A 15,045-nucleotide genomic window follows, 5' to 3' on the forward strand; every position below is an offset into this window, starting at 1 on the left:
TGTCGTCCTGCGTGCAGATCCAAGGGCCCACACCCCCTGGGAAGGCTTCAGGGCTGTGCTGGACTCCTCCCAGGGGTTGCGGGCCCTGGGTCTGCGCGCAGGATGACAGCAGGCTACTGCTGCCGGCTAGTGATACAAGTTTTGCTTTGAACAGTTTGTGGTGCAGTTTCCCAGAAACCCCTGCACGTATCTCCATGAAACTTGGCAGGCTTCATGCCCTCATAAGGGGCTATTATCCCTGCCATTTCCATCCAAATGAAGCACAAAATGACAAAGTTATAGGCATTTTCATGATTCCACATTATAGCCTATGGGCGAAATGTTGAAACAGCGAAACAGTTTTGATTAAATGAAACGGACAGTACTTCGAAATGAAGCGAAGCAATGAAACGAAACACTGCTCCTTCGAAACAGTGAAACAGAAGTCAAAACAAAATTATGCTGTTTTTCACAGGCCTAGTAAAAACTATTAAGAAAGAAACAACAGTCCTATTCATACCCCTGTGCTTCTGCTGCTATAGAATCTGAGTTCTCCTCCTGACTGGACTTTTGATGCCAGTGTTGAGAGCCAGGAAATATCTTAATTATCTCTGCTTTTTTCCTGCATTCTTTTTCCCGTTGACAGTGTCTTCATTTTCAGAAACATGACTTTGGCTTATTTTGAACCAATAGGTTCAGTGACTTGTTAATGAGTGACATCTCTATCTCTGTTTTGAGGGATACTTTCTGAGATAGTGTTGAAGTAGAAAGTGGACTTCCTGGTATGACCTGAAGCAGTTGGAGACATTCTCTTTGAGTTCAGAGGCAGGGTGCGCTTTTCAACTCAAAGAAAATGGCCAGAGTTTCAATCTGGACCTGCTGAATCCCAACAAAATAGTCTGACATTTCAAGTTTGGAATGCCGACTACACTCCATAATCCCCATGTTAGATTTTCAAGACTCATTGACAGGTTGCTAGGGCATTATGAAGGAGTTCCATGAGATCTGTATGGACCACACAGTTCTTCAGTGTCATGAACTGTAGCATAAAGTACAGTGACCCACAGCAGTATATTGGGCCAAGTGTTGCTGAGTTGCAGGCTAGTCTTCTAGACTTGTGTACAGGAGCACCATCTCCAGGGGTGGCCACAAAGCCCCCGGAGTCTCTTCAGCCCTCGCTCTCCCTGCAGCTGCACCTTGATCTCACCTGGCACACCTTGTTGTAATGTTTTAAGTATGAGAGGCTGCCTCAGGGCTTCCCAAGCTGTTCTCTCTAATGACCCACCAGGTGTTTGTGGTTCTCACCTTAAGGGCTAGTTGTGTGGCTCCAATCCACCCCTACACCAGGCCCCATGCCTTGCAGGCGTTACCTCTCATTGACATTTGCCTCATCTCTCTCAGCCCCGTTCTGGGGTCTCAACATACTCAGCCCTTCCCCAGGTTCTCAACACACTCCAGCTTCTCTAAAAGGCTCCTTGACCCTTTCTGGTCCCATGCACTAGTCCCCCCTGGACCTCTCCAGGCACCAGACTCACTATATATCTAGTTCCTCCCTGGGCACTGGACCGTCTTTGTCCCCACCAGGCACCAGCCTCTCTCATGCTCACTCAGCCTACCTAGGCTGGCAGACACCTCACGTCTCTCTCTCCAGCTTACCCCCAGCTCTCAGGTTCATATCAGACCCCTTTGGTCTGTCTTCCTCTGTTTCTCTAAAGCTTACACCGAGCTCTCAGGTTCGGGCAAGAGCCCTGCTGCAAGCCTGGTGTCAGGAGCTCCACTGCCTGTGGCTCCTGGGCTTAGACTTCCTGACCAGGCCATGGACTTATAACCCTCTCCTGGTCAGGTAAAGCCTTCATTAGCTCCCTTCTCCACCTGTTTCACAGGCTGCCCATGCCAGCTACTTTGCAGGCTCTCCCTCTTCTTAAACTGACAGGTGCATCCAGTGCTCTGTCACAACTTCCAAATACTCAGATGCTTGCAGTTGTTTCCAGAAAGAACTCAGGTGTAACCTGATTAATTCACCGTCCTAGATCCTCATCCCTCTAAAGTTCTAGAAGTTCCAGTGCCACAACAGACAGATGTGCTATTAAGATTTGGGGCTGGGATGGCCATCATTGATAATATCAAGCGTAAATGGGTTAAATATAAAGGCAAAGCAGTTTTCAAATCTGCCATGAAAGTCATTTAGTAGTCCTTGCAATTTGCTGCTATAGTCCTTAAGTTTCTCTTCCACTTTTCAAGGGTGAAACAAGGCCTGTCTTTTTCAGTACTGTTGCAGAACCCCATCTGTTAAAATTCAAGTTTATCCAGAAGTACACTAGCATTTTCCAACACTACCACCAATTCATTCTTAATGCAACCATAACATTTGCTTCATTTGTTACATTAGCTTCATTATTGATCACCAACCAATAGCAGTCCATGATGAATGCTGAGGCATGAGACCGTTTCAGGCTGGACATAAGGAAGAATTTCTTTACTGTCCAAGCCCCCAAGGTCTGGAACAGCCTGCCATCGGAGGTGTTTCAAGCACCTACTCTGAACACCTTCAACAGCAAATTGGATGCTTGTCTTGCTGGGAGGACCCCAGCTGACTTCCTGCCCTTTGGGCAGGGGGGCTGGACTCGATGATCTTCTGAGGTCCCTTCCAGCCCTAATGTCTATGAAATCTATGATTTTCATGTTTTATCCATGCTCTGACACCTTTGTTGTAAGTTAGATGGCATTCATTAAAGTAAGTTCTTCCACTGTATTTGAAGGTATTCTGTTTTAAAGCAGAACATCGTCAATAATGAGAAATGTTTTCACTTGGACATCTCTGCCATATTTTTGCCTCATCTTCATCTATTTCAGCAATGTTGCATTACCTGCTAGCCTCAAAGCTATCTGGGCTTTTTTGTCAGTTCTATAAGGATCTGTGTAGCAAGAACACGTGTATATATGTTTGGAACACCACCAGGAACTCTGGTGGTGTTCTCCTTGATCCTCCTGGCCAAAGGGAAGGGCTGAAGCACTAGTGGACACATCCTGTAGATCAATGCATGGCTGCGCAGATGGTGTTGCCAGCAGGGCTTTGGCTTCTTTGACCACAGGATGGTGTTTCAAGAAGAAGGATTGCTAGAAAGAGATGGGATCCACCTGACAAAGAGAGGGTAGAGCATATTTGCAGACAGGTTTTCTAATTTATTGAGGAGGGTTTTAAATTAGACTTGCCCTGAGGAATGGAGACTGAAGCCCTGAGGAAAGTGGGGAAGTGGGTAACCTGGAGGAAGCACAAGCAGGAGGGTGGAACACAGGAGGGGTTCTCATTCTTCCTGACAAAGCAGGGCATTTGGCTAGTTACCTCGGGTGTCTGTACACGAATGCACGGAGCCTGGGAAATAAGCAGGAGAAATTGGAAATCCCCACACAGTCCCAGAACTATGATGTATTGGAATAGTAGAGACTTGGTGGAATAGCTCACATGACTGGAGAAGTGTCATGGATGGGTACAAACTATGCAGGAAGGACAGGCAGGGAAGAAGAGGAGGAGGAGTTGTGATATTAAGAAAAAACTTTCTCATGAGGAGGGTAGTAACACCCTGTGACCAGACTGTGGAATAGACTCCCAGCTGAGGTGGTGCAGGCACCTACCCTGGAGATCTTCAAAAGGAGACTGGATGCAGACCTTGCTGGGGTTATCTGACCCCAGCAGTCCTGCCTGCCCGGAGCAGGGGGCTGGACCTGATGATCTCATGAGGTCCCTTGCCTCCCTAAACCTCTGTGAGTCTGTGTGGAACGGGTTACCCAGAGAGGTTGTGGAATTATCCATCCTTGGAGGTTTTTAAGACATAGTTGAACAAAGCCTTGGCTGGGGTGATGTGGTTGGGCATAGTCCTGGTTTGGGCAGGTGGTTGAACTAGATGGGCTCCTGAGGTCCCTTCCAAGCCTATTTTTCTATGATTCTCTGATTCTATATCCCTCCTCTTTGGGGGTCTCACAGTGTTTTTTAATCTGATAGGATCTCTGTTCACATTTCTTCTTTCATTTTCCTTTCCCAATTCAGGTTTCTCTTCTCCTACTTGGAGTTTTCTGTATAATTAATATTCTTTTGACCCCTTAGCCGATTGTTTTCTACATAAAGCTTTAATCAATTAAGACTGTTACATCAGCTTGAAGAATACGATAGATGGGGCTTTATGTGGGTTTCCCAAAACTATTACTTTATAAGGAAAGGATTACTTTTAGGCCTTATCCCAAGTTTCTGCCCTAGGTGGTTTCTGAATTCTGTGCAAACCTATTTATTTAGTTTCAACTTTGTACCCAAAGCCTCACTCAACCTTGATGCAAGCTAAACTTTATATACTCACATAGTGAAGATACTGTCTTTTTATAATGACAAGGCAAAACCATTCAGACATACACCTAGACTGTTTATGCGTTCTATAGAGAGAGTTCTGGGTGAGGTACAAGTCATTGAAAGATTATATAAGAGTGTCTCTAATTATGTGAGGGCATAAGTTGGCCAGGTTAGATTCACTTAGCTGTGTCAGGGTTCATTTCACTAGAGTAGGCAACTTATGCTCCCAGTTAGAAGAATGTCTCTGCTTCTAAAATCTATAGGGCAGTTTCATGGGCTTTGGTTTATATAGATACACACAATACTGTTCTTTTGTAGAAGTTTCTAAATCAGATGCCTTTTTGATAGGGTTTTTGCAATTATTTTTTTTAATTGGTCTCCAATTGCTCACCTCCAAGCAAACAGATAACTGCCTGTTAGTTACTTAGAGTAATGGTTACTTACAGTAACTGCAGTTCTTTGATATGTTTTCTCTTCATGTACTCTATGACCCACCCTCTTTCCCTGCTATGTTGGAGTCCTGCTCCTCTTAGATTTTGTAGTGGTAAAGAAATGCAGAGAACAGTCTATCTTTTATGAATTCAAGTGGTGGACAGGAGAACGTCTAGGACTAGTTTCCGTTTCACCTATTAGACTTATAATTGGACTTTGATAACTAAGCTTGTTCCTGTTGAGAACCTTGAAAGACTTAAGTCCATGAAAAACTGTTAATACAAAAGATGGGTGGCTCCTCCTTCTGGTCATTGCTTTTCTGTAACTAAATCTTACGGGTAAGATAGCAGGGTGTTACAAAATTAGATCTGTTACTGGATTATTAGGGGCTTGAGCAAGGTGGAGTAGGATTGCATTTAGTCACCTTAGTTTAGTGAAGTTACACTTACAACCATACTAACTCTGTGCAATGTTAAGCAATGTTAAAGTTAGAATGTACTGTGAGCAGTCACACATTAAGAGTTAATACAATTTCTTGTCTGCACAGCTCTGACTTGCCACAAGAGGGCTGGATAACAGGTGTGGCTAGCAGCCAGAACACCTGAGCTCTATCCCTGCTCTGGGTGTCAGGGGGAGACCTAGGAGCAGTGCATCCTGGAATGCTGGAGAACTGCAAATTGTTCATATTATCTTAATGGAGTGGACTGAAGTTACCCAAACACAAGCTAGGTAGAAACCCCAGAGTTAACCCTTGCCTGAAGTGGCATAACTTTGAGGCACTCGGAGGGTACTTAAAACAAGTTAACAAGCTTTAATGTTCAGATGCTCGCATGTTAAGTGCACTTAGTATGGTTTAAATGTAACGTGTAACTTCACCCTTCCATCACTTAAGTGGAAGAGAATCTGGCTGCTAGTGATCAAATGCAGCCCTAACAGATATTGCCGGCCAAATGATTCCAACCTTACACCTGTGGGGATGCATGCATAGAACGGGTGCTATCTATAGAAACAAAATACCTTGCTTCAAAATTATACTTAGTGTAAGGTAAATAATGTTGTTTTAAAACTCATTTACCTTCTGGAGAACTATCCTAACGCAAAGATTATTCTGTACATAGAATGTGTCGGAATCCTTGAAGAGGAGAAATTGGTGTCTTTTGTTGCATATTTAATATCTGTTTAAAATGTGCAAAATTCAAAATGCTTATTATGCCAATATGTAGCAAGAGATTTAGTTAGCAAAGTAACAAACTTTTCTTAATTTATTTTGGAAAGTTCTGTGTCAAACGTTAAGTATAATTGAAGAAATTCAGCAGATCAAATGAAAGCTTTAAGTGTTTGCATGTATTTTATTTTCAGAACCATTGACACAAAATTTGGTATTAACTATGGATAATATGCTAGAACCTATTGCATTCTGAGACAGAGGCACTCATTTTGTTACCTTTTAGGATGTGGAAAATTGAGACCCAGGCTACCTCTGCTGTGAAAGTTTTCCCTCACCCTTCTTTTGTGTACACTGCGAAGTTCCACCCAATTGCTGACTATCTGGTGGTGACAGGATGTTATGACACTGTGATTCGGGTATGGAATGCAAAAGTGAAAGAAATCTATGGTCAGCTGTTGCAGGAGTTTGAGGGTCACAAAAGCTTTATCAATACACTCTGTTTTGATACCGAAGGTATGTTCTTTTAAAATCTTAACCGTATCTCAAACAAAGAGCATAGTATACTCTTGTATACTCATAATATACTCTGAGTATGCTCAGTTTATTTAACATTAATTTAATATTAAAAAAAAAGATTCCTTTTCTTTAATAGTTACAACTGTATAACAGTGTCCTGTTTGGAGCTCGTATTAGCTAGGATGTTTATGCTTGGTTATTACCTGTAATCTGATTATGCCTAAAATGTATGAGGTGCTGCACATACATGTAGGGAGACGTAGTCCTTGACATAAGGACCAATAAGTAGACTAAAGGCAGGAAAGAAGAATACATATATAAATATAGAGTGGTCAAGGTGATGACTATTCATGTCTTGATTATGCAGGGTTTTTTTTAATAGATATATAAATTAACCCCAGTTTTCACTATACCTAGCTGCTATTAGGTAATATCTTATGAGACATCACATCAGAAGGTAGTATGGTATGAAGCAGGGACTGGCAACCTATGGTCTGCAGGCCACTTCCAGCCCATGAAGAGATTTTATCCAGCTCTCCAAGTATGCCAAAAATATGGATTGCATTGGGATCACATTTCTAGCAAGCAGCATCAAGTGTTGCCTAGACAGCAACCTCGTGCAGAGGGGACTGCTCTTGGGAACATCCAGGGATCATTTCTCCTGCCAGGCCTTGTGGAGGGGGGTCATGCAGTGCTTTGAGCCCAGTCTTGCTTTAGGGGATACTGATGACTGAGGGAAGCTGCATCACCCTGATAACTGCAGGCTTCCCAATAGGCAGCCTCCTTCCCAACTGCAGCCAGCCTTCTGTTCTTGGGTCTCCCTTGGACTAGCAGGGCTGGCAGAGTTGGTGCCTAAGACTGAGGGTGGGGACCTGGCAGCAGGTAGGTTTAGAACAGGAAAGGAAGTGAGTGCAGGCAGTGGGTTGGGGTGCTTATTTGCATGGCCAGATGCAGTATTCAGGCCTGCCATAGAACTGAGCTGTGTTATTTTAGCCCTGTTAATGAAAGATTGCCAACACGCGCTATAAAACAGGGAGGTTGTTGTGGGAGAAACAAACAGTTGGCATGTCAAGGATACTGTTAGGTGTCACACAGTTGGCATATTGTAGGAAAAATAGAAAAAAGTGATAAAATAAGTGGTGAATTACACAGTGTGCTGAAAAAGAAGCAAGAAATGTGAATACGATGTAATGGTGGAGGGTTCAGTGATTGTGACAGTATGGTCAGGGCAATAAGCAAGGAAAATCTTAATTGCTACCTGTTTGGACTGGAGGAGTAAATACAAGATGCATATTAAGGATGCCAAAAAGGAGGATGCAGTAGTTAAGTTGGAAAAAGATCTGGGGTTGAATGAAAGCTATAGGTGATATAAATGATAGCCCTATAGGAATAGAAAGAAAATATAAGGCAGGATTTGAACATGAGCCCTTAGAGTTCATATGTGTGAAAGGGAAGGAGAAAGGTTGCATTCCAAAATGACTAATATTTTATTGATCAGGGAAACGGGAGAATGGTAAACTTTTCAGCAGTATCAGAGAATGGAGGAAACTTAGCTTTTGGGAGAAGAGCTAAGAATTCAATTTTGGCAATCCAAAGTCTAAGTTGTCATGACATCCAAAAGGAGGTGTTGTGGAGAGATGCTAAAATGTGGATGTGAAAGCTGAAGCTATGCCATTGAATGAGATTTCTGGAAGATGGGATTGTATATATTTTGGAATCTGAGTTTTCGAATAGCAATTTCACTAACATATAGCTGGGTCGTTTTAGGAGTAGCCATGGCAACTCCTTAAAAAACAAAGAAAGAAAAATTCCAAGTGCATTATATACAGCAATGTATACTTTCGGAGCAACTGTTGGAAGGACAGCAGTTGGAGATCAGTTTGCCTTTATTCTTGCCTAGGTTGGCAAGAATTCTAAAGATAAGCACTAGGAGTCTGATCTTAAAGTCCATTGAAGTGGTAAGACTCTGCTTGGTTTTAGCAGTGTCTGTTTTGGTTCCTAGAAGATGAATACTAGTAAGAAATTTAAATAAAGTAAGCTTGACATTTGAACAATACCAGATTTTTAATCTGTTTTGACTTTTGTGATGTGCTTTAAGAAAAAAATTAGGTTTATCATCTACCTTGTAGCATGAGAAGAAAATGGAAATAAAGCATTACCATTCAAATACTAGCCACAATTCAGTTCCTGTTACCACATAGGTATAACATACCATTTATTGTAATTCAGTTCATCATACATGTGTATGGAAATTGCCACAAAACTGTTTGTGGCACAGATAAAGCTAGAGATTTTCTAAGTATATTTAATTTGGAAGTTTTCTTCAGTTTATATGCTTCCTGTTTTTCATTTAGTATTGTTTAAAAGTATTTCTTGCTTATATTATGTGAAATTATTGTTTTTTCAGGACTTTACATGTTCTCAGGAGATAGCTCGGGCCTCATTATAATTTGGAATACTTTTGTCAAAGGAAATTCTCAACATCCAGTCCAGCATTGGAGTATTATGAAGGTATATACAGATTTTTCATTAGCAAGATTAGGTTTTATGAAAACCAGCTTCAAATTTAGTCATCCGACTTGTTTGATTACGTTTCCTTATATATTTTTATGTGGGTGGAAAGTGAATTCCCTTAAAATGTCTTGTTAATGCTTTGCTGATAGAACATGCTGTGATTCATGTTAGGGATTTCTAGATTTGTTACATTTTTAGATATGGTCCTGTTAGTAGAGGATATAGACATTTTTTTTCCTAGCAACTTATACAACAAGTTTAAAGAGACTTGGTAGCATTGTACTTGAGCTCCATAATGCATTGTGTTTATTTTCTGTCATAGAAAGGCTGAAAATAAGAAACTACATATTTTGTCAAAGTACCATTACTTGTAACTGTATGGCTAATGTTTTATCAACCTCTTAATAACCCTGTTTCTCAGGATTCTGCAGTTATAATAGGGTCTGTCATATGGCTGTGAACATTTGATGACTTGGAATACAGTGCCTGTGAAGAAATTATTTGCCCTTAACCCATAAAGTTAAGAAGAAAAAAATGCAAGAAGGAACAAAATATAGATAAAAAATAAAATACAAAGAGCTTTCTTTAACTGTATCTTCCATTTTCAATATTAAAGTATTAGTGTTACATTGTGATAAACTTCAGTTTCTCTCATTGTAGGAAGTAAACGATGATGATATGAAAGGGGTTCCAATAAATCATTTGGAGGTACATCCAAATGGAAGGCGCTTATTAATCCATGCCAAAGATAGTACTCTGCGAATTATGGATCTCAGAATGTAAGTTTCCTGTGGTCAATACATAGGTTTGTGTGCTTCAAGATTGACTATGCATGGCAATTACTTGTTCAAAATTATTGAATATATACTTGAGAAGAAGAAAGATGGTCTGATAGAATGCTAGACTAGAGCTTGGGAGATCTGGATTTTTTAGCGTGCTCTGTTACTGCTTTGTGCATGACCTAAGGCAAATCATCTAGGGCAGAATTTCTTGAAATGCCTAGGTGACTTGGCAGAATAAGTCTTATTGAAAGTGAATCAGACTTAGGTTGGTGAGGGCCACCTGACTTTTGAAAATAGACCTTAGGATCCCAAGTCACTTCCATATTTTTTTTGGCAATTGTTTTTAATTTCTATGCAATTTAATTTGTCTTTTGTGAAATGGAGATGATATCACTTCTTTGTATTGTAAGGGCCTTATAAAGAAAAGTGTAATAAAGATTAAGTTCTCAGATATGATAATGGGATACATAGCAGTACATTGAATAAATGGCTAGATATTTAAATCTATTGTTTGATAAATTGTCTTCCCCTTTGTCTTTTGCAATTTAAGATAGCATTTTATTCATAGAGAAGTTAAACTGTATATATAAGGCTTAACATTACAGTGTGACAGGATTGTTTGGGGTTATGATGTCTTGGGCTATAATATTTTGACCTACTGAAACCCTTTGTTTCTCTTACCACCTGCTCTTTGAAGTAGGTGGTAAATCCTTGGAAAGGTCAGAGCTCAGACACTGAGCTTTGCATTGCTGCTTTGCAGTTGCTCCTTTATTATTATTGCTTCTATATTACTACAGTTCCTGATGTTTGTAAGGGGGAATAGTTGGGGATAAGAAAGGTTAGGTCATGGTTTCCCAACCTCCTACTGGATCCACTGGTAGTGAATGAAACTTAAACAGGGAAATCACCCAACCAGAGTTTAGTCACTGCTGGCAAACATGCTGTAATATCACCAGAGCAACTGTATTATTTTTCTGAATCTCTGCCTTTTTAATATAAGTGAAAGTCTCTGGCTATTGTGACCATTATGGAAGATTAACAAAACTGAATATAATCAGGGCATGCAGGTGTCCATGAATTTGCAGAGAACCTGGATCATTTCCTGAGAGGTATGCATTGCCACACTCAACTTAGTGAGGGATTCATTGAAATGCCTCACAATGATCTTTTAAAATGTTGATATTAGCTCTTTCATTCCTTGCATAAAGAAGGAGAGGAGGGCATCACAGATGCGCACAACTTTCTGTGAGTGACCCCCAATACTAAAAGAGTTCTTAATTGTCCCCTCCTCCTTTCTTTCTTGATAACACCACCATCCTGTCTGTCATTCAAGCTTGTGACCTGGGCATCATCTTCCATTCAACCTTCACTCAGTATATGCACATACAGGCTGTTTTGTAGGTATTTTCTGCAAAGTATCTCTAAAGCATGGCCATTCCTATTCATCTACACAGCAAGATGTGTGTTGCATGATTACTGCAACATGCCTTTGATGAATATAAACTTGCTTATCTGATATCCCTGCAAAATGCTGCTTTAAAGATTATTTTCCAACACTGATGCAAAATGTTTGCATTCCTGTGCTGGCCAAATTCCATCAAACAGAAAAAAATATGTATATCAGCTTATAGGCTCTCTTGACCTAATTCCAGCGTATGTATCTCTCACTGTGTATCAGGTATGTTACCTCCTACCTCTGATTGGCCCGTGATTCCAGCCTCGTTTGAATTTTTAACAATAATTTTCATACTTTCTCCCATGCTGTCATGCTTGGGAGAAGCTCCCTATAAATATTGGTAGGGCTACCTCATTATGCTCATATCCCTCTTTCAGACTCCCCTTTGCCTTAACGTGTGCAAAAAGAAACTTTAATAGTTGTTGGGCTGCTGATTTATTCAGTCCATTGCCCATCAACTTAATCATCATCGTCTCATTGGGTGCAGGCACATGATGTGTTTATTGGTCTCAATTTACTCTGGAAGAAGAGTGGAGGAGACACATTAAGTACAGTATTTACTTCCAAGGAAATGCTGTTTTTTGTTTTTAAAGTTACTTCTGAGGAACTATCAGGTTACTTTTAAGAAACCCATTTTCAATCTTGGGTAGCCATCTGCTCTGTGCTAACTGGCTTCTCTGCTACCTAGTGGCCAAGTGCTGTAATAGCACCTACTTCAGGCAGCCAGGTTGAGAGATCTGATTATGTGCTGTCTCCTTACCCTGGAGTAAATTTACTGCAGGATAAATTCTGGAGTAAATTACTCCAGAATAAACATGCGGTGTGTCTGTCTCAGCTGTTTCTTTATACTTTCCATCTGTATCCATTTTTTTTGCCTTGGATGTCTGCTTTAGATATGAGATTAGTAAAGTAGTATTTATCCTGGGGGAAAAATTCCTAAATGGGACATAAAATTTTTGTGTTATGAAAGTAACTTCCACACTTAGAGACTATTCTTTATTTTTAGCTTGGCCTCAAAGAAATACATAGGTGCCACAAATTACAGAGAAAAGATTCATAGTACCTTTACACCATGTGGGACATTTCTTTTCTCTGGAAGTGAAGATGGAAAAGCATATGTTTGGAATCCAGAAACAGGTAACCAGTTATTTTATAGTAGTAAAATACAGTAAATTCAGTAGTAAACTACTGGAGTCTGAAGCTGTCCAGGGGAGTTTAATAATTATTTTTCAAAGTTTGTTTTCTTGTTGTGGGTAAGTAACATGGTATGAAATAAAAATTCAGGATCACGTCCAAGTCCCAAAATCTAAGCCTCAGCTTCTAAATTAATGTGGTTGCTTAGATCGTCCAGAGTTTAACAATCTTTTATTAGAAACCGAATAAATCCCAGTCAAAGTTGTTATCTTGGTATCTAGTAGGAATTGAGCACTACAAATTTTTCCCTTTCTCGTTAGTTGTAATATCCATATGTGTTACGGAAGTCCTTTTGCACACTGATTAAGTACTGTGGTCTAACATTCACTTAAGTCACTTAGTGCGTGTATTGATTTCACTGGACTCTGAAGCAGGCACATATGGAAAGTTGTTTTGTCTGCATACACAATTGACTGTTCAAAGGCTGTTAGTAAGTAGGCAAATGATCCATCTGAGTGTTGGGACACTAGGCTTGCTTATAAATTATCCTCCAACCTGTAATTTCCTCATAACCACCAAATTCCATGGAATCCTGCTAGACGTTCAGAAAAAGCCCAAGTAAGTCTGAATTTTAAGTATTTGTTATCCTGTAAGTTACAACAGGTATTATACCAGACAGAGACAAAATTAAAGCACATTACATTAAAAATGGTTTTGATGATATTCCATTGTCATTTTTTCTTTATGATATAGATTTTTAAAATATTGAATAAAAAACAAGAACATGTCTATGTTGAAGTTTTTTCAAAGCATCATCAACTAGATTCAAAATCCACATGTATATTACTATAACGTTTGTCCAATACCTATTGAAAATAGATATGCATAATGAGAGAGTTTGAAAATAAAAACCTGAACCTACAAATGCTTATACGAGTGCTTACCATTACCTATTTACGTCCTGCCCTTGATGTTAGGATCAGAGCTAAATTTTACTTCAAAAGTTACAGAATAATGTTGTCACGAACTTCTATTTTCCACTGGGCAACATTTTACGATAGAAATCCTTGAGTAAAATAACAAGTTTCTGTCTGGAGAAACACAAGAACAAAAAGTGTGGTTATATGCCGTTTCAGTGTTTTGGGCTTTTTAAAAGTAAATTAATGTTTAAGTCATAGAGCACATTTAAATTCCATCTAGCAGAGAGTTTTATGTCTTGTTCTTCTTATGTTTTTGCAATGTATAGTATGTGTGTGAATATTATAAGAAGTTGCAACTTAGATCAAGTCTGTACAGTTTCATGTACTAAGAACCTTGTTTTATTTCCTAGGTGACCAAGTAGCCATATATTCTGACCTCTCCTTCACATCTCCACTTCGAGATGTCGCTTTTCATCCACATGAACACATGGTTTCATTTTGTGCTTTCGGGCAAAACCAGCCAATACTTGTTTATATTTATGATTACAAAGGTACTGTAGACAGTTTCTTGCATAAGTACCTAAGTGTCTATGTTTCTAGAAGTGATTTGCACAGGTAGTTCTTCTCTCTTCTAAAACAATGTCATAACTATGCTAACATCTTCATACCAGCTTAAGATCAATTCAGAATTGGCATTTTGTTTATCTTGATCTTGCAAGTCTGAATTTTAAACCTCTTATTAGAACCTGTTCTAGATGATGCCTGCAAGAACTTACATTCTATTGGTGAAGTCCTGTCAATTGATAAGGGTCAATTTAATTTTCAGACTGGGTAGTGGAACAAAGCTAACTTGCTCTTTTGAAAATTATGCAGTGTCTAGTGAAAACTTTAAAATAGAAGCTTTTTTGGTTCCCATTGTAAAAACTCAAGTTTATAGTGGGTTTCCATGCTGAGTATCAGTAGCTATGCATAGGTACCCAAAACAGGAAATACTGCTGAGTGGGAGCTGTCAATTTGTGACCTGAAAACTAAGAATCAGAAGTTTCTTTATGGAAGGTTAATAGTGGGCAGAATTCTCTTTCCTAAATTTTGTGGCAATCTGTCAACAGTTACGTTGTTTTACCTGAGGACACCGGTTTTCGTGTCATTAAGACAAAAAATGACCAGTGTGACAACACTGTGACTCTAATGTTACATTTACTTAGTTGTGTCCCCCCCCGAGTCTATATCCACTGAACTAGCTGCATTTTATGCTTATAAAATTAATGGCTAATGCAAAATACCAAAAGATTTCATTTAATCATTCTAATATTATAAAAGTCTTAGTCTGTAATAATATTCTAATATTATAAAAGCCTTTCCCCCCAACAAGAGCCAGCAGGGAGGGGAGGCAGGGGGGAGGGTGGTTACTGGTAGCCATGGCCACCGCCCCGCTGCTGCCACCCCATGCCCACAGCTGCTGTACCAGGCCTGCAGCTGTGCTGCTGAGTCTGCCAGCACCACTGGGCCTGTGTCTGCTGCTGCTGCTGTGTCTGTAGCCGCGTCCAGGCCCGGGCCCATGGCCACTGCTGGGCCCACAGGCACGGGGCAGCAGTGGCATGGGCACTACATCAGCTGCAGGGGGGAGCAGGCCTGGACCCAAAACTGCAGGGGTGTGGGAACAGACCCGAGCCCAAGCAGCAGGCGGGGGGGCGGGACGCAGGCCCGGCTCTGGAGAGGAAGGAGATATCGGGGGAGGGGGCAGAGAAACAGCTGAAGTGGTGGGGATGGGGGTGGGGGGGAGGGGAGCAGATCCAGCCCCAAAG

General features: G+C 40.5%; 1 protein-coding gene across 2 annotated transcripts in view; it reads left to right on the forward strand.

The window, feature by feature from the left end:
- Positions 1 to 15,045, forward strand: part of AHI1 (Abelson helper integration site 1) — a 286,626-nt gene that overhangs the window by 62,348 nt on the left and 209,233 nt on the right. For both annotated transcript variants that reach the window (XM_019527220.1, XM_019527221.1), the window contains exons 13-17: positions 6,202 to 6,431; positions 8,842 to 8,945; positions 9,609 to 9,727; positions 12,193 to 12,323; positions 13,651 to 13,791. In XM_019527220.1, coding sequence (XP_019382765.1) covers positions 6,202 to 6,431; positions 8,842 to 8,945; positions 9,609 to 9,727; positions 12,193 to 12,323; positions 13,651 to 13,791 — 725 coding nt within the window. The remainder of the gene's footprint in view (positions 1 to 6,201; positions 6,432 to 8,841; positions 8,946 to 9,608; positions 9,728 to 12,192; positions 12,324 to 13,650; positions 13,792 to 15,045) is intronic.

This window comes from Gavialis gangeticus, unplaced genomic scaffold, assembly GCF_001723915.1.
Source record: "Gavialis gangeticus isolate Ggan-Ray unplaced genomic scaffold, GavGan_comp1, whole genome shotgun sequence".
In the NCBI taxonomy this organism is placed as follows: domain Eukaryota; kingdom Metazoa; phylum Chordata; order Crocodylia; family Gavialidae; genus Gavialis; species Gavialis gangeticus.